The following is a 25517-nucleotide window of genomic DNA, read 5'->3' on the forward strand; positions in this document are numbered from 1 at the left end:
CAATTGTTTCAATTTCCCTTCGTGCATCCTCCAACTTTTGAGAGATAAAGGCCATTTTGACAGGGTCTGTGATTGCGAACATCCTAGCAGTCCTACGAAATTTGTTTGAGTTCATCACAGGAATTTCCTATCAAATTTAATTATCAACCAAATCAGGGGGATGGTCCATCTCTTAACAACAATTCATTTAAAAAGAGGAAAGTTCAAAGCTTAAAAAAGTTACCCATGGCTGATATATTAAAAATTAGTATAAAAGAGTACCATGAATAGATTTATTTATAAGAATTTTTAAAGAAAATTAAAAGAAGTTTAAGAAAAGACGCTTAAAAAAATTACAAGCATAAGAGTAGGCAAGAGCCAATTAATTCTAGTATACCTTATTTATTCTAAACAAGATTAAAGATTTTAAGAAGGACCATGCAATCAAAAATGAGAGAGCAAAGCAATCTATAAATTATAATTTCCCATGCTAAATGATTAATAAGTAGAGACATATAAAAGGTTAAGTGGATAAATGTAAAACTTTACTTTGTACCTAGTTATTAACGTAGGAAAATTCAATGCTAGAGGGGTGAGAAGGAAGTAAAGAATAATAAATGTGTGTGTGTATATATATATATATCTATAAATATATACATATATCTGTATAAGACTAAGGGCAGAAGCAATGGAGCGATTGAGGAAAGAGAAACCTCCACAAGTAGTGCTAGTCATATAGATATCTTAGCAAATGAGCGTTAAAAACTACAAAAGAAAAAGAAAAATATATAGAATTGAGCATGCTTTTAGCTAGGAAGAGCATACGATAACATAAGTACATTTTTATAATTAGATAACTAATAAACATGCAAGTGACGTAAAATAATAATCACATACAACCACAAACATGAATATATATAGGAGCATTAAATATGTAGGAATATTAATATATATATATATATATAAAACTAGTAAACAAATGAGAGAGAACCAAATTCACGACAACGCAAACGCATCAACAACATAACCGCTATATAGCAAAGTCTCAACAAGGACTACCTACAACCCCATTAGAGACCATCGGAAATGATGGAGGGTAGCTACTGACAAAAGTCGACCATGAGCAAAGGCCCACATGCAGAGGAGTCATCGTGGTGAGTTGAAAAAAGATGAGTACAAAAGGGTGTGTTAATTAAATGTAAGTACCTTAGAGTACATCTCGGCCTGTATTGAGTGGTAGAGCTCGCGGATCGTGCAGAGGATGAAGGCGCAACGGCGCTCGAGGCCACCCTTTCGTGCGGAATGCGGAACTCGATGTTTGGGCAGCCCAACAACCGAGGTGGAGCGCAGCAGTAGCTATGCAACAGCAACAGCAGTCGAGGCGGGGCCGTGGGGGTCGCTGGTCTGGACTATGCAATAGGGAGCACTAGAACCAGAGAGATCTGCACGGGAGGGCTTGGTTGTACTAGACAGTGCATAGTCTGAGGGAGGTAGCTATCAACGACTAGGGAGGCAGGGAGGCTATGAGCACATTCCGTAGCAGCAACTAGAGAGGCGCGGTGAGACTACAGCTCTTAAATAGGCTAGGAGTTTTAAGTCGGGGGAAGGGGGTCAGTTCAGAGAGTAGGGAGTGGTTTAGTAGAGGGTTATAGTTTTAAATGGGTTTAGTTAGTTTAATTTAGTTTTCTAGAGAAATTAAAAAAACACTTTTTATCTTTATAGCGTAAGAAAAAAGATTAGGCATGAAAACCCAAGCATTAGGAGCTTAGTAACAAAATTTTGAGGAGATATTAACTATAAAAACAAAAAAAGGGGAACTAAAAAATAAAAATAAAAAGATATTTTTTTGGTGGGAAAACCTTTATATATATATATATAGAGAGAGAGAGAGAGAGAGAGAAATTTGTGATTAAGGGAGGTAGATGTGGTAGGGGAACTTTTAGGATATTTTTAAAAAAAAACCAAGGAGACATTTGTTAAAGTAGTGAGCATAATATAAGGAAAAAATGGGGGGTCAACTAGAAACTGGGACAAATCTAGGGAAGTAAATGTGGAGGGGAGAGAAAAAGGGAGGGGGGCGGGAAGTGGCAGGCGCGGGGGGGGGGGGGTAGGAAGTGAGTGTGTGTGTGTGTGTGTGTGTGTGTGTGTGAGAGAGAGAGAGAGAGAGAGAGAGAGAGGTCCTAATGTCAAGATGTTTCTAGCAACAAGTAGGAAGAGACACACTAAGATTGAATAAGTGTATGTGGCCTGAATTATTATCTCCCTAAGGCGATGATGGAATGGTTCTTAAAGTACTCGGATTCAAAGTATGGAATCATGTTAATCTTTTGGGTTGGAACAACAAACTTGCATGGCAATTCACAAATTACATCATAGGATATGTAATTTTGCCCGTTGGATCCGTGGAAACGAATAGAATCACCTACATAAGGGTCCTAAGGATCCACCCCCTTGGCAAATGTTAGGGGTAGTGCTTTTGTTATCCAGTTAATAGAAGTTATTAAACGTTCAATGCTGGTGTTATTGGAAATTTAAACCGAACAATTTGTGATTATTGCAATGACCAATTGAGTTTACATATTTGGGACTACGATACTGCTGATTGTGGCATATCAACTTGCCTTATATTTTTCAATTGATAGATTGAGAATATGGTGAAGATGGTGCAGCTCCTTATTTTGAATAAGCATCACTCCATTGCACTTAATTAGTCGCCGCCGTACACATGTGACTTGTCCACAGCATGCAATGACCTGCTCGTACACTGTAAGGCGATCATTCATATATCCTTACAAAATTGCCAGACCTATCAAATTTCTGTGCGTATCATCCATACAAACATGTACCTACGATCGTACAAGCTCATACCAGACCTTCAGATCTGCATTTTGTACGAAACTAGTCAGATTTGGCATCTGACGTGTGCCACAGCCAGCTCAAGAAGTATTTGGCTTGATTTTGCTTCGCATTGGCTCAGGGTTTTGCAAGTGTAGTGACGTTGTCTGGTACAAACTATTTAGGGGCAGTCTTTCGGAAGCTAATTCACCTTATTCCTAAGGGCACGGAGACAGGCTTGTGATTGCTATAGTGGAGGCCCCTTACCTTTGGATTTGCTTACAAGATCCTACCTAAGGCCATCAGCCTGAGACTTTCCCCTTTCTTACCAGACATTATTCAGCCCATCCAGACAAGTTTTATGCAAGAATGGAGCTTTTTAGATAGCATCTGTCACGAGGTGGAGCACTAATGCCAAGGAACTTCATTTGAATTTTGCATTAGTTTCCACATGTGTAGCATCATTCATTCAAGCCTTCACTCGTCAAGTGGTATTCTTCTACTTCCTATTATTAGACTAATACATGCCTATCCTTTCTAGAACCATGGTATGCATTGTGTATAATATAGTTCCATTAATGGTTTTCAATGCGAAATGTATAATTCAACCACTAATTCAAATAGAGGATAGAGGAGGTGGCCACAACAATCAATGCTTGGGCACCAATGTGTTTGACAAATCCCACTTAAAAAGCTCGGCTTGCTGCTGCTTTTGTAACTGTGACACATGGATCTATGGGGGAAGAGATTATCAAAAGATCTCTGATGCCTGGATCTATGGGGGAAGAGATTATCAAAAGATCTCTGATGCCTCTATAGAAGTATTGAACAAAATTGGATATTGTTCACAGGGTACACTACAAGCTCACTAACAATCACCACATGAACATAGTCAAACAGTACCACAGGGTGCAGCAAAGACACCTCCCATTGAGAGGCACACAGCAGCAGGGGTGAGCAGCAGATTAGGGCAACAATTGGTGGCCTCAGCTCCAGCTTTAGGGGGCAGCACCCCACTGTCCATTACTGTGGTTTGTGAGCTTTTTGCCCTCTCTTTGGACATTCTTATTCAGCTATTGGTTGTCATATCTTGCTGTCTATGCTACGTCTGAACGCAATTTATATCTATATCTGTATTCACATCCTGAGTAGGATCTAGATTCTTAGATGTGATCTGCTGCCTGTTCTAGCATGGTACCAGATGCTGGACTTGATCTAAGAAGTACATGTTTCAGATATTTTCCAACACGTATCTTGCATCTTCCATTTGTGTACTTAACCTCTGCAAGTCTGCATGTATATCCTCCAGTTGAGAATGTGATGTTTGTCCACCAAAAAACTCATGCACCACATTATTCACCTCCATACAGCTATGACTGTTCACTTTCTTCACACCATTATCAGTCATTGCCTTTCTCACCTTCATTACATCATCAAACCTGCCTGCATCAGCGAAGATGTTTGCAAGCAACACGTACACTGATGCATTCCCTGGATTTAACTTTAATACAAAATTTGCAGCACGCACAGCCCGCTCCACATCAGAATGAATTCTGCATGATGAAAGCAAGCTCATCCATGCCAAACTGTCATCTTCAAATGGCATGCTGATAATCAAGTCCTCAGCCTCATCCAACAGTCCTTGTCGCCCAAGGAGATCAACCATGCACACATAATGCTCCATTGAGGGGGTTACGCCATGCTCTGTAATCATAGAGGCAAAGTACTGCCTCCCATTGGCAACCAAACCACTATGGCTGCACACGGTGAGAATACTAATGAAAGTTATCTTGTCTGGCTTTACACCCTCGGCCTGCATTTCACCAAACAGTTGTAGGGCCTCCTTGTCATGCCCATTCTGGGCACACGCTGCAATCATGGTACTCCAGGAGATCACATTCTGCAGTGGCATTTCCACAAACACAGCCCGTGCATCATCCAGGCTCCCACACTTACCATACATATTGATGAGGGATGTCCCCACAATAAGGCCCAACTCCCATCCATTGCCAACAATACTAGCATGGATGTCTCGACCCTCTTCTAGCACTGCCACATTGGCACACACATCCAAAACACAGATGAAGGTGATCTCCTCTGCCTTGAAGACTTCAGCCTGCATTTGACCAAACAGTTGTAAGGCCTCCTTGCCATGCCCATTCTGGTCCAATGCTGTAATCATGGCATTCCAGGAGACCACATTCTGCACTGGCAATTCTGAAAACACAGACCTAAAGTCATCCAGACTCCCGCACTTGCTATACAGATTGATGAGACCTGCCCCCACAACAGCATCCAGCTCCCATCCATTACCAACTACAGTAGCATGGATGTCTCGACCCTCTTTCAGCACTGCCACACTGGCACATGCATCCAAAGCGCATATGAAGATAATCTGATTTGGCTTGATGCCTTTGGCCTGCATTTGACTGAACAGTTGTAGGGCCTCCTTGCCTTGCCCATTCTGGGTACATGATGCCATTATGGCATTCCAAGTGACCACATCCTGCAGTCGCATCTCTGCAAACACAGCCCTCGAATCATCTAGGGTTCCACACTTGCCATACATTTTGATAAGGGTTGTACCGACAATGACGTCTGACTCCCATCCATTGCCAACAACAGTGGCATGGATCTCTTGACCTTCTTCTAGGGCTGCCACACTGGCACATGCATCCAAAACACTGACGAAGGTGATCTTGTCAGGCTTGATGCCTTCAGCCTGCATCTGACCGAAGTGCTGTAGGGCCTCCTTGCTCTGCCCAATTAGGGCACACGCTCCAATCATGGCACTCCAGGTGACCACATCCCGCAATGGCATCTCTGCAAGCACAGATAAAGAATCGTCCAGGCTCCTGCACTTGCCATACACATTGACAAGGGCATTTTCCACAACAAGATCAGACTCCCATCCATTGCAAACAATAGCTGCATGGATCTCTTGACCTTCTCTTAGGGCTTCCATAGTACAACATGCATCCAAGACACACATGAAGGTGACCTTGTTAGGCTTCATGTCCGTGTACTGCATTTCCCTGAACAGCTGTAGGGCCTCCTTATGATGCCCATTCTGGGTGCACACTGAGATCATTGCATTCCAGGAGACGACATCCCTCATTGGTATCTCTGCAAACACTGCCCTTGAATCACCCAAGCTACCGCATTTACCATACATATTGATGAGGGCATTCCCCACCACATCATCGAACTCCCATTCATTCCCAACAATAGTAGCATGAATCTCCTGACCTTCTTCCAAAGCTACCACACTGGCACACGCATCCAAAATGCAGAAGATTGTAATCTTGTTCGGTTTCAGTCCTTCGGACTGCATTTTACCAAACAGATGTAGGGCTTCTTTGCCATGTCCACTCTGGGTACAGGCTGCGAGCATGGCAGTCCAGGCAACCACATTGCGCAGTGGCATCTCTTCGAACACAGCCCTTGAATTATCCAGGCTCTCGCACTTACCATACATAGTAACAAGGGCTGTCCCCACAACAACATCAAACTCAGATCCATTGCCAACAAGAGTAGCATGGATCTCTTGACCTTCTTCTAGGGCTGCCACACTGGCACATGCATCCAAGACACAGACGAAAGTGATCTTGTTAGGCTTAATACCTTCGGTCTGCATTTGACCAAAGAGTTGCAGGGCCTGCTTGCCCTGCCCATTCTGGGCACAACCTGCAATCATGGCACTCCACGAGACTACATCCCGCATTGGCATCTCTGCAAGCACAGCCCTCGAATCATTCAAACTCCCACACTTGCCATAGACATTGACCAGGGCATTGCCCACAACAACATTTGAATCCCATCCAGTGTCAACAATAATAGCGTGGATCTCTTGAGCATCTTCTAACGCTGCCACACTGGCACATGCATCCAAAACGCTGAGAAAGGTGACCCTATCTGACTCAAAGCCTTCGGCCTGCATTTGACGAAACAGTTGGAGAGCCTCCTCGCTATGCCCGTTCTGGGCACATGCCCCGATCATGATATTCCAAGAGTACTGATTCCGATAAACCATGTTATCAAATACAGCACGTGCATACTCCAAACTCCCGCACTTGCTGTACATTTGGACAAGAAGGTTACTCAGAAATCTGTCGCCTCCAAACCCATGCCTGATCAAATGTTCATGTACAAGTGCACCCTCAGACAAGGTCCCGACGGTGGTGCAACGCCTCAGAAGCGAACCATAAGCAGCAGCATCTGTCTCTGGACTCAGCTGACGGAGAATCTCCTCGTGGAAGCTTTCAGGAGAGGAGTCCTCATTGCTTGTAAGAGCAATCTGAAGGTGCCCATGTGACGTATGTGTATGACAGGCCTTGTGGGTTTCTTGCACCCTTTGAGCAAGTCTGGCCCCGTTGGGCCTGCATCCAAGGTGTAGCTTGGTAGCCACCCATCGTAAATAAGGGGAAGGAAACGATCTCAAGATACGAAAGTATATTTTCAAGTCTGTAGCGCAACAATTTCTGGTTGTAAGAAGGCAGAAAGCTATGCCGTGAGTAGAGGACTTGCATCTTGCGTTTATATCGCTGACCTTGGTGGGAAGGAAAGCGGACAGTGTTGGCATGCCCAATAATGTCCACTAGAAGCTTATGGGAAGGATGGGCAATCCTGCTTCTTGTGGCCTTGCACATGACAATGGAAGCATCTGTTCGGTTGCTCGTGTTGCTGAATCCAAGTACTTGCCATAGCCGTTGCTATCCTTCATCATCCAACTCTTCTTCTGCTACCCACTCCCACCATCACCTCCCGTGGAGTCCTGAGACTTCTTACTCTTGACCTACTTGGATCCTTGACCGTTGTGCGTGAGCTCGAAATTCTGGGCAAGCTCATATGCACTTTCATAATCCGGTGGCTTGAAACTACCAACATACCACTGGATGTGTGTAAGCAGCCCATGGATCAGCTTGAGGCTTTTCTCTATCGTTCTCTCTAAAGTTTAGCTCTTCCTCTTACTTATTTTGACCCTCTAAAACCCTTCTTCCTCTTACTTATTTTGACCCTCTTAAGGGTTTTAGGCCCGATTTGCAAACATCCGCAGACAAGTCAAGATGTCCGCACCATTTTGAGAGGTTTTTTGGCAGATTGATTCACAAAGGGTGCACAAGGAACCGAATAAATATTAAATACCCGGCAAGGTAATCACCAATCAAATGTGGCTTGGTATTATGTCTATGTAGTCATGATAGAAGTTCAAATATTTCCTAGAGCCAATCAGATTCACGTTTTGGCCTGCCCTGTGGGATGGGTTAAGGCAAGGTTCGCATTTTGGAGGAAAGGTAAAATATTTATTTTTGTTTTTATTTGCGACTGCCACGTGGCATTTTTGGGTTGGGCACTTGATTAGGTGCACTGTTTACATTAAGTGTGGTATAAAATGCCCTACTCTGCGGCGCCGTTTCTTTCTGAGTGCATTGTTAGCATCGCTGAGTGTAGAATTTGGCCACGCAATTCATGGCATCTTGGACTCTACTCCTTCGAAAGGATTTTCGCATTCACGAGTAGAATTCTCCTGGCAGCTAATCCCAGCTGTGGCGCATAGTCTTCCTCACTATAAGTAAACGTGTCTCACATAGTTCTCGTCACCTGTGGAATTGCGATAAGTTCGTCTCGTGTTGCAAAAATGCTAGTATGGCTGCCAAGGATGACCTTCCACAAGCGATGGAAACGGGCAGCACCACCTTTGGGAAAGGTAAGCTGTCCTTCTAACTTTCTTCTTCTGCTTTAACTCTACGCTTCCAGATTCTGTTCTGCTTTTCGTTTGATCTCTTGCTGCTCTATCATCGTTCTAACTTATTGCCGTGTCTTGTACATGCAGAACTGCAATAGCAATACGGAAAAGCACCTACAGAAATAGAAGAGCAAGCGGAATATTTATCAGGTCTTAAACTCACTAGACGATATTTCCTTGCCAAATGATGATGTTGTCAAAAATTCACCTGCAAACTCAAAAGCAATAGTCCCCGCTCACAAACAAAATCCCAACTTGCTTCCTGTCTTATACATTTGGCAATTGACCGACTGCATTAGCCATAGGCTTGCCTTCGAAGGGAAACTTTTAGCCAAGTACGGAACATACAAAGCCAAAGATCCTGAATATCGCGTTGTGCTACGGGCTGACTTCACATAGCAGCATAATTGTGATACAATCACATTTGTGGTCCCCCACTCATATGTTGAGCAATTCAAAGACAAATTAGAATTAGATTCCTTCTATAGGATTGAAGGACCTACGGTGCTAAAGACGGGGAATTGGTGAAGGGGAAACTTGTCAATTTTCAATCCACCTTGATGCCACAACTAGTGTACTCAAAGGGGAACCCTTTGAAGGGACTATCACTTTGTTAAACGACCACAAACTTTCAAAGTACGTGCCTTTTGTTATCACGAAAAAGTGTAGGTCCCTCAAACAAATCAACATGGCAATGGGCACAATATCATTTGTGGTGATAAAGGTTGACAAGGACGGAGGTGCAGCTGACCAACTCATTATAGCGGATGGACCACGAAATGAAGATCGAGCAACGGTGAGTGCATTTGCCAAATAGCTTCTTTCTTAGAGTTCCCTATACTCAAATGAGTATCTAACTTTTGAGAATTGCAGCTCACTTTTGTGAATGAGCGCAAAGCACTCTTCGCACGACTTGTGGAGGAGTACAATGAAGAGGGCATTGTGAAGTACACATTGAAGAATGTGTCATACATGTCAGTAAGAAACACCTTATGTGTATTTGATTTTACAATCTTGGCAAATATTCCAGACGGACCAAAGAAAGAGGAGCTCATGCAAGTTTTTGTCACCCAAGTCGCCAACCTTGGCTATGGTCGTATGGTAAAGTTCGTTCCTATTTCATTTCAAAGATTTGCAAATATTATTTCTTTTATATTATTTTGAATATGTTTTGGAGGTGAGTGGTGTTCTTCAATTCAAAAATCTTAACTCTCAACTCGTGGAGTTCTTTTACAAGCTTTGTGCCAGCACACGTGTTAGCCATGACCTTCAACTTCCTTTTGCTACTACAGCTGCGACTGCACTCAGAACATTATCCAAACTCCTAACTTGACTGGCAAGATAATACAAAGGGGTGGGGAGGAAGTTACTATTCAGCTTTTGTGGCTCTCATGTTGATAGCATTTATTGAGAGTTCACACTCAACATCATGTGACATGTGTGCATAGCACCATCACGTGATCATATGTGCATAGCACTAACCTTATAGAGTGCTATAAAGGAAAGGGTTAGATCCCCTAACCCTAAAAGGATTTATATATATTCTATTTTTTCAACTAAATCTAGTGTACAGTTAGTCATTTGTGGTGTGCTCTCTAGCTGTGCCCTCTCTCCTCATCTCCACTCTTCTCCTCTCCCCTCTTCATATTTTGTCATGGTATCAGAGCTCCCTTGCCTTCCACTAAGGCATTGTGATTCTTGAAAGTGTGAGAGAGATTGTGAGATTGAGAGTTCTCTTGAGTGATTGTGAGATCCTTCCCTTCACTTCCATTGAGAGAAAAATTCCATTCATTTGAGAGGAATTTCCATCCGTTCATCTCCTTCGAGAGTTCATTGAGAGAGATTTCCGTGAGAGAGTGAAAGCTTCATCAAGGCACGCAAGCCCTTGCTCCGTCAAGGCACAAGCCCTCTCTTTGAGTCATCTTCATGACTTCTTCAACTCATTGTGTAGAGCTCAATCTCCTCTCCATTTAGGTTCAAAGAGCTCGCCATTCCGAGCTATGGAGATAGACTTATGCTCATTTTAGCATTCATCCTTCTTACTCTTGTTTTGGAGGGATTCTAAGGTTTTCATACTCAGATTTTTGAGTTTCATAAGGTCTGAGAGGTTCTCTAAGGTCTCCTTTTGTGAGCCATTTTATCTTTTGGAGAGAGAGATCTAGTCTCTTGGCTACAACCTAGCCTTCTCTATGCGTTTCAAGTGTACTCAAGATCAACGAGGACTTGCCTCTTCGCTCCCACAACAGGTGTTGTTTCAGAGGCTTACTCAAAAGGCCGCTACACGAGAGCCTCTACCACCTCCTTCAACAGCTTCTTCGACTACCTCCTTCTGGACTCCAAGCGAGCACATGCCCGGCCCAGCCCTCACGTAATAGCAGCTCCAACGTTGCAAGCAAAGCCATCTTCAATGACGACTACCTCTCCAGCGTTGCACCCATAAGCTCCCTGCATACTTAAGTATTCAGCCTCACGAGAGGCTCTCCGACAGCGCCACAGACGAGTAGCCAAGCCGCGACTGCACATTCAAGCTCCTCTAGCCACAGTGCACACGCAATGACCACAAGATTCCTCAAGTGACCTTGCTAAGCTGCAAGCAGCAAACGGCTTCACCCACAAGACTGCAACAGGAGCTCCCTTTCCAGCACAGCGCCATCCGCCAGAGCCCGTGCGGCTACTCCACCAACGTGCTCAGCCTCTCTCCAAGCTCCTACAACACAGCCCTACGCACCGCTCAACAGCTTCGGCTTCTCCTTAGCTCTACACTCAACCGCCTCCAAGCCTCACGGTGAGCAACCACCAACAAAGCCACAGCACCCTCATGCACAGCCTTGGCGCTTCAGCATCCACGGGCTGCTCCTTTTTTGGACCATTGAAACATCTACAAGGCTAGTGGACCACAGCACGGCTCAGTGGCTTATTTTTCGGTCGCTTCTACTCCTCCACGAGCTGACAGACTGTAGTGCCAACCGAAGCTTCCAGTTGCCATTGTCTCCATCCGTCGACCATCACAGGAGACGACGACAAAATCTCTGAGATTCCGTTGGCATCTCAGAGATTCTGACAAGCCACTTCCGGTCGCCCTCCTAGTGCCACGTGGCAGAGATGGAGGATATCCCTTATCCGCAACCTCACCACACATTGAAGTGTGGTCAGCCAAGTGACACGTGGCCCGCGTGCCACGTCATCTCCCCTATCGTTGTGCCACGTCATCCAACTAACATGTGGCAGTCAACTGCCACATCAGCAATCCTTATCAGCCACGTCATCCTTCCATGTCACCCTTGCCAGCTTAGTAAGCCACATCATCAGGACACATCATCCTACCACATCATCAATGACACATCATCTAGGCCACATCATCAGTACCATGTCATCACAACCATGTCAGCATTGCCACATCATCTACTGACATCATCATCTGTGCCACCTCAGCTATCCAGTCAGCACTGACCTCTACAGGCACACACAGTGCTTCACAGTCACTTCATGTGACCAGTCCTGCCACCTCAGCACAGAGCTCCATTGGCACACCTCTTGCTAGACACAGTGCCACATCATCACTGCATGTGACTCACAGTGACACATCATCATTGAGCACATTTGCACTCCTTTTGCCCCTCCACCTAGATCAAGTCGTATCTCTTGATCCAAGAAGAATTTGAGGGCGCTCCAAAAAGGAAAGTCACTCGTTTTTTCATGCTCTACGCGCTCCTCACATCATGCGCACATTTCGGCACAAGTTACACTCACATTTGAGCCTCGCCGACAAAACCACTTCCTTCACGCACATTTGCCTCTACATCGATGCATCTGACCCAACACTTAAAAAGAACAAAAGAAAAGGAATTATTTGCTGTTCTTTCATCAATCGACGGTTGGTTTAGATCTAGATTAGAGTAGACTAGATCGCCATAGAGGGGACGCTTTGAATTTCCCCAAGTTGCCAATCTAAGCCATGCCCGAAATTCCTGACTAGTATCTACTCGGAGTCAGTCCATACGCTCACATACGGTTTCACATCATTACATTACCTGAAACCTTACGTTCATCTCTTCAGTGAGCAGACTTCAAAGTTCAGAGGCATTGTAGATTGATTCAGCGGGCAAATAGCACTTGATTTCACACACACATGCCACCATTGTAAAGCCTATTCGGCTATCTCACAGCATCGTGCACATCATTTCAGCCTTGTAAAGCCTCTTGGCTATTCCCGGCATCATTGCCACAAGCCTTATAATACAGATCAGATTTTATATACTGCAGTTCTATCTTCACCGACGGTACAGAGATTTCACTTGGCATAGTCAATGTATTTGCAGTTGATTCATACAGAGATTTTCACGACACTTTTGAGTACATTTCTTGCACCATGTCGACTAGCAACCTTAATCTGGAGGCATCTACTAAGTTAGACAACTTCAACTACGGTACATGGAAATACTGAATGGAGACCATTCTTGTGCTTCAAGACAAATGGGAGTATGCCAATGGGTCTACACCTAGACCATTGGCCGATCCAGCTACCAGTACCTCCACTCCATCTGTTGTCGCACCACTAGCAACGGGATCTACATCTACACAAACAGTTTTCGCACCAGTAGCAGATCCTGCCATTGCTCGAGCTCAAGCAGAATGGGATAAGAAAGACAAGTATGCCTATCACCTGATCAAGAAGAATGTGCAAGATGTCATGCTAGGACAACTCAACACAGTCAAGACATCAAAAGAAGCATGGGATATGTTCGCAGCTCTCTACGAGTCCAAGAACACATCCAGGATTCTCACTCTGAGAAACCAGATCAACCAAAGTTTCCGCAACAGCAGTGAAACCGGTCATGCTTATGTACTCCGCATCAAAGACTACAACAATCAACTTGCAGCAGTAGGAGAGACTATGAACCTTGCAAAAATGGTTCAAGTAATCCTGAATGGACTAGGAGAGGGATATGAGAATCTAGTCCAGAGTATTGCCATCCAACGGCAAAATCTAACACTGGAATAACTTCAGTCAGTTCTACCTGGTGAAGAACTCAGGTTTCAGGCCATTCAAGCACGTAAAGGTCATTCTAATGATCAGGCATTCACAGCTTCAGATAGAAGCAGAGGCAAAGGCAGAGGAGGAGGTAGATCATACCAGAAAAGTGGTCATCATCATCAGCAACAAAATCAAAGTCAGCATCAACATCAGCACCAACATCATCCTCAGCAACATCAGAATCAGCAAAGAGGAAATCATTCCAATTGAGGAAGATTCCAAGGACGAGGGAATGCATCCACCAATGTGTTGAGATATGGTGCCATGAGCACATAGATTAAAGGCTAAGGTATGGTATAGGAAAGAATTAAAGTAGCCACCCTAGGATGTGGACTACATGATGTGGAGATGTGGATTGAGGATATCCACAAGGAGAGATGTGGATGAGAGGATCCCACATGGTTTGACTATTCTAAAGGCTCTCTCTATATAAGAAGCCTATCATGTATTGTTGAACACACATTGCAAGAGATATAGATTTGCTATCCCCCTCTCATGTCTTATTTAGTGTGCTTTCAGCCTCCTTAGTTCTTCTGTTGATCTTGTGTGCACTAGGCTAAGTACGATCTACACTTTGTCATGGTATCAGAGCTTAGGTCTAGCTCTCCTTGATTAGTTGTAGGCACACCTTAGGTACTCATGGTTTCTCTTGGCTAAATCTCTTAAGTCCATTTAGAGATTTGAGTTTCCTCTAGAGTGAACTTCACTTCCATTTCAAGAGAGATCACTTTCTTCTTGAGAGATTTCAATTCAAATAAAGAGATCTTTGTAGGGTTCATTGAGAGGAAAAGAGAGACATCCTCATTGAGATTGCTTGAGTATTCAGAGACGAGAGAGAGATATAGCCATAGTAAGAAGTTCTGTTTTTTCAGAGGCTCCAAAGCCCTACAGCTCCACACAGCTCCACCTTAGTTGCAAGGCGGGCTTACGAGGCTAGCTACAACAACAAGCAGCGAACACCTGACTCCTGTAGTCAGTAATGAACGACAAGTGAGCAACAAAGCTTGCGGGCACCACCAACGACCTTCTGCAAAAGGCCACGCGACTGCTCCAGCCACTCAGCTCAACAGCTAGCTTCCCAGCTCCTAGCTCCATCAACAGCCTCGTCAACGACTTCTCTCCAACATACGCTAGCACTATGGGATAACCAGCAGCACGTATTTGAGCACCTTCATCTTCAACGATCACAAATCCAGTCCCAATCAAGCTTCTACAGCTCCCAGCGACTTAAAGGTGCAGTAGCCTAGCTTACTCCATCGATGAGCAAGACAACTCCTGCCTCCTACTTCAAGCGCTCATGCTTCAACAAGCCTCAAAGCCCATAGACAACCAACGGCCATCGCGACCTACAGCAGAAAAAGACTCCTACGAGCTAGCGACTTCATCGTCACATCCCTAGCCTCCAGTCTCCTCAGCAAGTTGCTCGAGAAGCTCTTGAGCCAGTCGCCAACCAACAAAAATGATCACGTCCACCTTCGATTGCAAGGCTCCCGACTCCAAAGCACAGGAGGCCTGAGAAGCCTGGCTCACAGCGACCAGCATGCTGGCAGTCTGTTCCCTTTTCCTCCGGTCGAGCTTCAGCGATGCGCCCCTGCTCCACATCTCAATCGGTGTTGCCCGTGTGCATCTTTCTCCTTTGAAAGGCTTTGCATAATTGATTGACATGTGGCAAGATAAAAAAGAACCATGGTTTAGTTTCCAAACCTTGGTTGAGTACGTCTGGTTAAGATAACTCATTGGTCAAAGTCTTGCCATGTGGTAGATAAGACTCTGGTCTAGTTAACTTAACCCACCGTGGTTAGAGTTAGGGTTAGCTATGCCACATCAGCATGCACAGTCAGCAATGCCACCTGAGGCAGAGAGTCTCTTGTTAAGCACAGTTTTAATTCTGCATGTGAATCCCTGTGCCATATCATCAAAAGCCCCCTCTTCTTCACAGAACCTTCGACAAGCCATAACTTCCAATCCAGGAAGAATTTGCACACGCTCCAAAAAGAAAAAATGATCCTCTTTTTGAGCTCTACGCGTCTATCAAGTTAGAATCATTGTATGCAATTAGACACTGCCAATATTGAAAGAAATCAATTGGTAAGACCTTTGCAACAAATGGAAAAGCAAAGCATGAATGCACACATCGTTGTCATAAGCATGCCAAAAGCTCAAGTGCATGAGATGACCATAGCACAATGCATGGCATCCACACATAAAGCATCAAGGCACATGGAAGAACAAAGCATCATGCATGAAGCTACACCAAGCAAAGAAGCAAATGCCATCGTCATCAAGCCATGAGCCAAAAGGTGACATCAATGGAATGTATTGAGAAACAAAAACCTTGCCAACCTTGCCTATATGTTTGTAATCAAACCTGACCACCTGAGAGTAGCTATGAAAGCACCCAGGGGAGGTATTGACATGTAAACCACACTTGACCACCTTAAGTAGCAATGATGCACTAAGGGGAGGTGATGGAATGTAACTCACATCTGACCACCTTGCAGTAGCCAAAGGATCATGGCACCAAGGGGAGGTGTTGAGATATGGTGCCATGAGCACATAGATTAAAGGCTAAGGTATGGTATAGGAAAGAATTAAAGTAGCCACCCTAGGATGTGGACTACATGATGTGGAGATATGGATTGAGGATATCCACAAGGAGAGATGTGGATGAGAGGATCCCACATGGTTTGACTATTCTAAAGGCTCTCTCTATATAAGAAGCCTATCGTGTATTGTTGAACACACATTGCAAGAGATATAGATTTGCTATCTCCCTCTCATGTCTTATTTAGTGTGCTTTGAGCCTCCTTAGTTCTTCCGTTGATCTTGTGTGCACTAGGCTAAGTACGATCTGCACTTTGTCACAATGTGTCAAACATCCAGTGCAACTACTGTCACAAGTTTGGACACTATGAAAGAGATTGCCGCAAGAAGCAGTATGACCAAGGCGGTCAATCCAGCAGTAATCAAGGGAATTCTCAAGGCAGAGGAAATCATCGTGGTGGACATTCTAGTCACAATCATTTTGCAAATGAACATGGAAATATGTTTCTTGCAAGCGAGGAATTGCATCATACTGATACAATGCACCTAGACACTGATTTCAATCCCAAAGAGGATTATAGCTATCAAGTTGACTAAGTGGAACAGGATCCTTGGTATATCAACAGCGGTGCATCATCTCATATGACAAATCATTAGGAATGGTTCATAGAGATGAAACCATTAGAAGGACAGAAAAATGTCATCTACACAGTAGACAATACACCGAATCCAGTTCAAGGGACAGGTGTTATCCCTATGAACAATTTCACTGGTACAAAAGGATTAGTCAAAGATGTACTCTATGTTCTGAAGCTCAGCAAGAACCTTTTGTCAGTAGGTCAAATGATGAAACATAATTACAAAGTCATCTTCGACGGTGATGAATGCACTAGCAAAGACAAATTCCAAAGATGTCAGCTAGTAGCAAAAGGTGTCAAGGAAGGATGCTTATACAGAATGCTAGCTACAGTACCAGATAAGCATGCCATGTCAGCTCAATCGCAACAGATGCCACTATCTGCAAAATGGCACAAGAGATATGGTCATGTCAACTTCAAGTACTTGTTAGATCTCAGGAATCAAAATATGGCAATTGGGATTCCGAAGCTACAGTTTCTTGGAAAGGTTTGTGAAGCATGCTGCTGAATCGGCAAACAAAAGTGAACCAACTTTGTCAGAAGTACCTCTCGTGCATGAGGTATTCTTGATTTAATTCATACAGATGTATGGGGTTATGCCTAGACCTGCAGCATCAATGGTTCACTTTATTACTTGACTTTCATCGACGACTATAGTAGATATTGTTGGGTCTACTTCCTGAAAGAGAAATCTAAAGTGTTTTCTAGATTTCAAGAATTCAAAGCCATGGTAGAAAACCAGACAGGTAGAAAGATCAAGGTCATGAGATCAGATAGAAGAGGTGAATACATGTCCAGCATTCATGAAGTTTTGCAAAAATCACGGCATACGAAGACAATTCACATGTGCAGATACTCCTCAGCAGAATGCAAGACCTGAAAGGAAAAATGGGACTTTAGCAGACACTGCTAGAGCAACACTTAGTGAAAAGCATCTTCCGAATCAGTATTGGGGAGAAGCAATAGCTACAGCTAAGTACTTGCTTAATCAGCTTCCTATCGAACCGATACAGGGTATGACTCCTTATGAAGCATTCACTGGACAAAAGCCACACATTGGGCATCTCCGCATATTTGGCTGCATAGCATATGCCCACATACATGATGATCATCGCAGGAAATTGGATGCGAAGTCACGCAAATGCATCATCGTTGGCTACAGTGAAGAAAGCAAAGCATACAAATTGTATGATCCCATCAACCGCAAAGTCATTATCTCCAGAGATGTAATTTTTGATGAGGAATCAGAATGGAAAACCTCACCTACAGAGGAGATAGAAGCATCAACTTCATAGTCATCTACAGAACAGGTTGATGAAGAAGAGCAAGAATTGCCAGCAACACCCCAAGCAGAGCCACAGCAGCTCAGACGGTCTACTAGGGAAAGCAGACCACCAGCCAGATTGACATATGCTCAGAAAGGCAAAGCAATTTAGGTGGAAACCACCAACTATGCTCTTATGACTACCATTATGGCTATAGAAGAGCCAATGTACTTCGAAGACGCAGTAGACAAGCCAGAATGGCAAACTACTATGAATGAAAAAGTGGATGCTTTGTATAAAAATAACACGGAAATTATGCGACCTTCCACTAGGAAAGAAGGCCATAGCAAACAAATGGGTATACAAAGTGAAGAATTCAGAGATATAAAGCCAGATTAGTTGCAAAAGGATTTGCACAACAATATGGTCAAGAATATGATGAGACTTATGCTCCAGTAGCAAAGATGGATTCCATACGGTTCTTGATATCACTAGCAACACTCAGCAAAAATGGAATGTGTATCAGCTTGATGTCAAGAATGCATTTCTCAATGGTTATCTAGATGAGGAAGTCTACATGCAACAACCAGCAGGTTATGTTGAACCACGAAAGGAGAATAAGGTTTGCCATCTCAAGAAAAGTCTCTACGGCTTAAAGCAAGCACCCAAAAGTTGGTACTGTAGAATTGACAAGTATTTTGCTTATTTGGGATACATGAAGTCCAATGCAGATCATACTCTCTACTACAAAGTTCAAGGGGAAGACATTACTAGCACTTTTGTACGTAGATGATCTGATTGTGACAAGAATCAAGGATAGCTTCATCAGAAAATTGAAACAAGACTTATCTACAGAGTTCGACATGAAAGATCTTGGACTTATGCACTATTGTCATGGAATTGAGTTCTAGAGAGATTCAGATAGCACATTCATGAGTCAGCTCAAGTATGTTGATAGTCTCCTGAAGAAGTTTCATATGGCAGATTGCAAGATTGCAGCCACTCCCATGGAATAGAGTTTGAAACTTACTAAAGATTCAGAAAAGCCTACAGTCAATGACAGATACTACATGCATCTCATTGGATCTCTTATATATCTGACAATCACATGGCCAGATATTTGTTATGCAGTAAGCTCACTAGCACAGTTTATGGCAAATCCAAAACAGTCTCACTGGAATGCAGCCAAAAGAGTCTTGAGATACATAAGAGGTACAAGACAGTTTGGGATAGAATACAGAGGAAGTCATCCACGGTTGCATGGGATACTGTGACAGTGACTATGCCGGAGATCATGAGATCAAGAGATCGACATAGGGATATGCATTTTTTCTTGATCAAGGTGCTATATCATGGTTGTCAAACAAATAGCCAACTGTTTCTTTGTCTTCAACTGAAGCAGAATATAGAGCACTCACTACAGGTGCATGTGAGGCTATATGGCTCAGAAGACTATTGTCAGAAACGGATTACCTTGATGAGTCAAAGCCAACAACAATATAGTGTGATAATCAATCGGCTCAAGCATTGGCCAAAAATCCAGTATATCACTCCAGTTTAAAGCACATTGATGTCAGAGAGCACTTCATCAGAGAAAGCGTGTTACTAGGTAACATCACACTACAGCATTGTGATAGCAAAGAGAATGTTGCAGTTTACCAAACCACTCGGTAAAGAGCTATTCGAGAAACACCGAATAGCTCTTGGTTTGACGCAGAGGAAGGACACTCCCATTAAAGGGGTGTGATAAAGGGGTGTGATGGAATGTAATGCTCAGTCCTTCTTCGATTCCCCAAAATCATCATCTTGAGGGAAGGCCTACTTCATGATGTTGATCTTGAGGGAAGGTGTTGAGAGTTCACGCTCAACATCATGTGATCATGTGTGCATAGCACCATCACGTGATCATATGTGCATAGCACTAACCTTATAGAGTGCTATAAAGGAAAGGGTTAGATCCCCTAACCCTAACCCTAAAAGGGTTTGTATATATTCTATTTTTTCAACTAAATCTAGTGTACAGTTAGTCATTTGTGGTGTGCTCTCTAGCTGTGCCCTCTCTCCTCATCTCCACTCTTCTCCTCTCCCCTCTTCATATTTTGTCAGCATTCTCTCATTAGAAGCACCTTTTATGTAGCTTCATATAGTGAAAGTGTCCTTCGAGTCCGTTCAAAACTACACTGCATAAAACGTAGTGGCACTTTCACTGTAAACAGTTCCGGCCATGTCATTGGCTTCAAGGGATATGGTTGATGCATTGAAGATTGTATTGCCTTCTTATAAATGAAAAGATGAAGGTTCCTTTCACATTTGCCTCCACGTCTTCATTGTCATTGTGTGTACTTTCCTTGAACTTTTCTTGAAAAAGAATGGACATCTCCTTTGAAAAAGAAAGCCTTGATAATCTTGATGCATTTGATGTTTCTAAAAATTTGAGTTTTCTCGTTAAACACCCACATAACACAAACATTATTACATGTTTAGTAGAGCTAATTCCTACGCAAAAGTATTCTTCATTGTTGCAAATCATTGTTGATTGCGTCTAGGTTTGTAAGATATATAGAATGAAGAATTCAAGCTTTCCACTAACAAAAGGATTGGATAACAATTGTGTTTCGATCCAAACAATACAAACAAATGGGGATACTAAAAAAAAAAAGCGTAAAAGGACTGGAAACAATCCTCAAACAAAATACCAAAAAGCTATACAAGACTCTCCAAAACACGCTTGCAAATGTTGCTCAAGTTTAACGTTCCTTTCAAAGCTTAAAAAAGTAAAACCATCCATGAGAACTTTCTTGATTCAAAATAGCATCATTGAAAGTGATGGCACTACAAAACAAAAGTGCTTGTGTTCAAGCTACTTTCGACACATCAAAAACAACATTGTGCCCATGTTTGGCCATAAGAACATGGCTCAGAGTGCCTACAAAGCACACACAACAATTGAGCGATATTGAAGCTCATTTGATATCAATTCGTATTCTTTTTGTGCAAATAAGAGAAGTATCTATTGATGGGCAATTCGGACTCAAAGGGAGCATTACCAATGTGTTTGCTGACGTAGATAGAGCTCAACATGTTCTTCCTCACTTTCTTACTGATGGAGCAACAACCATGGTTGCTATAAAAAGAAAGCTACATTATTCACATTACTATATAAGTGGGTTGGTGAGACCTACTTTGACAATGCGTGCAATGAATGAGCTTTTGCTCACACCATTGTACAAGTAAGAGAAGGTGAAATTAAACAGCATATGCTCTAAACATATTCTCTTGTTGCAAACACAACAGCTAGAAGAACACTCCCCAATGTCAAATAATGACAATGATCAAAATGAAGATTTTCAAACCGATACATTGATACATGGAATCTACACAAGCCAACAAGTTGTGGACTTTGAAGACAAGTCTCTCCTTCAGAAGGATTCTTGCCTTTAAGCATCTTCAGCGATAAACATTGTGAAGAGCAAGTGCATTTCCAAAGCTTTTCTATGGACACCCATGTACGTGCAATATTCCAGAGCATACTTCATACCAAGATATTGCATAGTGGGAGCTAACCAACATAGATTGTAGATTTGCATTGTCCATAGAGAACCTCTTCGTCAAAACTATGAAAATCTTGGTCCGTCAAGTCCTTTCCTCAATATGGATACGTATGCGAAAGGCGCAATTACGAGGTCATGACTTGAGGGAAAAAGATGCAATAGAGAATACAAACATAGAGCATATTTTGCATTCAAACATTGGATACCACGATTTTGCTTCTATGCCTATGTCATCCGATTACAAATTGAGATTGCAAAAGAACTTGTTCGCAATGATACGCCAACTTTTTCTATTATTTTCTTAGCAGCAGAAATACTTTGGGAACCTTTAATCAAATTCTTGAAAGCACTATGTGATGCAACAACAGATGAAAGTATCAACACCCCCCCAATAGAAATATGTAACATGATTCACATTGATCCAATAACATTAGCACAATACTATGTTCACAAATTCCAAGCCATGAAACACGTACTGAAAGAATATTCTTCCATCATAAGCAAGGTCATGGACTTCTTTTTTGTTACTGAATTCCAAAATCATGGAAGCCAACACGACCATGGTTTACTTTGGATAAAAGACGCGCCTGTGTACAGTGCTTCGACTAAAGAGGATATAGAGGACTTCATTGAGAAATACATTTGCTGCAACAAAATGAAACTTCTCCTACCTAATCCTAACATCCAATGCTAAAAAAATGTCATTTTAGCTTCCCACGCCCACCCATGTGAAAAACCACACTGCTAACACCTTTGAGCATACAAGAATTAGAAGACTTTCATAGAAAACAAGGAAAAAATATAACCACAGTATTGGAGGACCAAGCAACACTTCAGCTAACGTTCCAAGAGTTCCTAGTACAAATCAAGCTTACTAAAGAGCAATACATAGCGGTCTTGCAATCTACTATCAGCCAACCTACAATCTTCTTAAAGCGCGACCCAAAAGACATTTTCACAAACAACTTCAATCCAACAATATCTAAGCTATGCGAAGCAAACACTAACCTTCACTTCATCTTAAATACACAAGGAGCAGCATCATACTACACATCTTACATGACAAAATGGACAAAGAAACCACAAATGCAGTGAGGCAGGCATTCACAAAGTACTTGCAAACAAACGCACTGGCCAATGAATGAATTTGCAAAGTTGGGAACACAATTCTTAACACACAACATGTGAGCACCCAACAAGCCACATATTTATGTTTATCTCTACCTTTAACCTCTACTACAAGGGAGTTCTCTTATATCAACACAAGCCCACTTGATGAAAGGACTTGTTGAAGCATAGAGAGGAACTAGAAAAATTGCGCCCTAAGAGCAATGACATATTTTTTGCCAAACATCATTGCAAAGTACTTGCGCTGACATTCATCCTTATGTGATGTTTGTTTGGCATCATTTGTGAGTGAATATGGAAGAAACCAAATTGCTTCTAAAAAACACAGGCATCAAAAGATACGTATTAACAATTATAATAAGGACAAAGAACCCAAAAAACAATACAGGGAATTGTGCTTGCTCTATTTACCCTTCCTCCAGCAAGAGCACTCACTAAATGCAAATATTATCACATGGCATGATTTCTATGTTACAAACATTGACTCATAGAAACCAATAGAGTCCTCTTTACCAAACTCATAGTATGCAAGCCAACTTCATCTAATGAAAGCACATCCACCTCTAAGTCATCTTCAAGCTACAATAATTTCTCCCCAAAAGAAGAATTCGATTTGGGGATAGAGCTTCCTAAAACACAAAAGCATAGACACTTGACAGAAAATACACACTTCACTTACAAAACTCAACCAAACGATCAATACCATGCCTCAATACGAGCTTTGAATCTAGATCAATCTGCAATAGTTGAGGACATTCTTTTGAAAAAATGACTTCATCCAACTAAACCGTTGCACATATTCCGAAATGGTAATGCAGGAATTGGAAAAACATTCACGCTACTTGTGTTGGTCTAAGCATTGTTAAGACACTACAATCATTGTGACACATCTGATGTGAATTTACCAAGAATTTTGGTCTTGGCATACATAGGAAAAGTTGCATTCAATGTCGAGGGTGCAACAATACACGCCGCACTCCACTTGTCATGCATGACTTCAACGTATAAAGCCATGTCCTTTAAAACACTCCAAACTCTTGCAGCACTGTATAAACACTTGGACTTAATATTTTCAATGAAGTTTCATTGATAGGCCAAAATACATTCATTGCTACTACAGACATGCGAATGCGTGAGATCAAACACAATCACTTGCAACCATTTGGGGGGTTCGATATCTTACTTTGTGGAGACTTATACCATGCAAGCCCTACAAAGGATGCATGGATCTTCTCAAGCAAACTTGCAACTTTATCTATGCTACCATCCATTTGGCTAAACCATGTCTTCTATTATGAGCTCCAAAAACCAATGCGACAAAATAACATTCAATTCCTAGGAATCTCAAATCGTATTCGTGTTGGCACACAGACATAGTTCAATGTTGATTATCTGAACAAATTATATCATTGTAAACCCCAACGCAAACAAGAAACACCACACCTCTATTACACTAATGCATTGAAAGACCAACATAATGAAGAAGTATTCCACTTGCTAACCTCAAAACCACACTTCCTAAAAGTAATTGACATTAAGCATAAAACATGCATCAAAGCTATCAACTTACGAACAGATCCCAAAAACATGGGAGGCCTGTGACATGGAGCTAAGGCTCAAGCCTAGTATGATAGTAGAACTTTGTTTAGGAAATCTAGACATTACAGATGGCCTAGTGAATGGAGCAGATGCACTTTTTATGGATTCTAACATGGGAAAAAAGCCATTCGTTGTGTGGGTTTGTTTCAACAACATAAAAAGAGGATGCAAAGAAGGCACGACGACTCAATGCTCTCCATAAACAATATTCATTCTTCATGGAATCCGATTTTCCAAGCTACTCGTGAATACCAGATTGGCAAAAACTACCTAAACACTATTTGTAGGGATCAATTCCCATTGTAGCTAGCCACCGCAGCTCATACAATTCATCGTTCTCAAGGGCTTTCCACCATGGATTCGAGCCAACATGCATTAAATCACATGGCCTTGCTTATACAACATTATCAAGAGTTAGAGATCCTTCCAATCTCTACATGTTGAATACTCTAGAAATGAAACACATCAGAGTTGGCACAACTGTATTGAAAGAGATTGAGCATTTGACACATACACATGCATGAAAATTTAGCTATATCACCTTCAACATGCAATATGCTAATGTACCTATATTGCAATCATTGAAGACAAGAACATTTCAAAAACACAAGGAAGACATCCTTTGCAATGAAAATATTCTTGCTTCCAAGATATTTTGCTTGCAAGAAACACACAACAATTCTTCCCAAGACACAAATATACCAAACTTCAAACAAATCACCCAAACAATGGGTGCTAGAATTTCAACTTATTACAAGAGTGAGTTAACTTTACTTCAAACAAAATACTTATTCAATGACAGAATCCAATGCTTGCTAATAATTTTCAAAAAACAAAGTTCAAACAATGTAGCAATAATACATGTATACAAACCACCGACAATAAAAGTTAACACTGATCAAAACACTAGATCACCTGTGCAAACATTTTGATATAAACATTCCAACATATATATTAGGGGATTTCAACATTAATTATGCTATCCGAACAAGTAACATGGACAAACTCCACTTGTACATAAAAAAATATAACATGAAATAGCTGATTTGTGACCCAACTACAATTCATAGTTCAATATTAGATCACATTTGGACGAACTAACTCTCTTGATGGTTCACATTACACATACTAGTCAGATGACTCAATAATATAGACAGACATTTCAGATACATTAGTAGTATAACAACCATGGCAGGC

At 42.2% G+C, this 25517-nt stretch overlaps 1 protein-coding gene across 2 annotated transcripts; it reads right to left on the reverse strand.

Annotated features, from left to right (window-relative positions):
• Positions 1–2633: 2633 nt before the first annotated feature.
• Positions 2634–7879, reverse strand: LOC147886364 (pentatricopeptide repeat-containing protein At3g53360, mitochondrial-like). Of its 2 annotated transcripts, XM_087395855.1 has the most exons (3): positions 7364–7879; positions 3462–7278; positions 2634–2732 (listed from the first exon to the last, which is right to left on the reverse strand). In XM_087395855.1, exons 1-2 carry the CDS (start codon positions 7461–7463, stop codon positions 4046–4048), a joined length of 3333 nt encoding a protein of 1110 aa, XP_087251981.1. In that variant the 5' UTR covers positions 7464–7879; the 3' UTR covers positions 2634–2732; positions 3462–4045. The 2 variants fall into 2 exon arrangements, with proteins under 2 accessions (XP_087251981.1, XP_087251980.1); XM_087395854.1 differs by having other exon boundaries at positions 3462–7879.
• Positions 7880–25517: the final 17638 nt, after the last annotated feature.

Source organism: Dipteris shenzhenensis, chromosome 24 (genome assembly GCF_047967505.1).
Source record: "Dipteris shenzhenensis isolate YYH24624 ecotype China chromosome 24, Dip_SZ_1.0, whole genome shotgun sequence".
NCBI lineage: Eukaryota > Viridiplantae > Streptophyta > Polypodiopsida > Gleicheniales > Dipteridaceae > Dipteris > Dipteris shenzhenensis.

Bases quoted from the DNA above. Each gene is read 5' to 3' on its own strand.
- LOC147886364 (XM_087395854.1), bottom strand. From the start codon at position 7,396: ATGCCAACACTGTCCGCTTTCCTTCCCACCAAGGTCAGCGATATAAAC.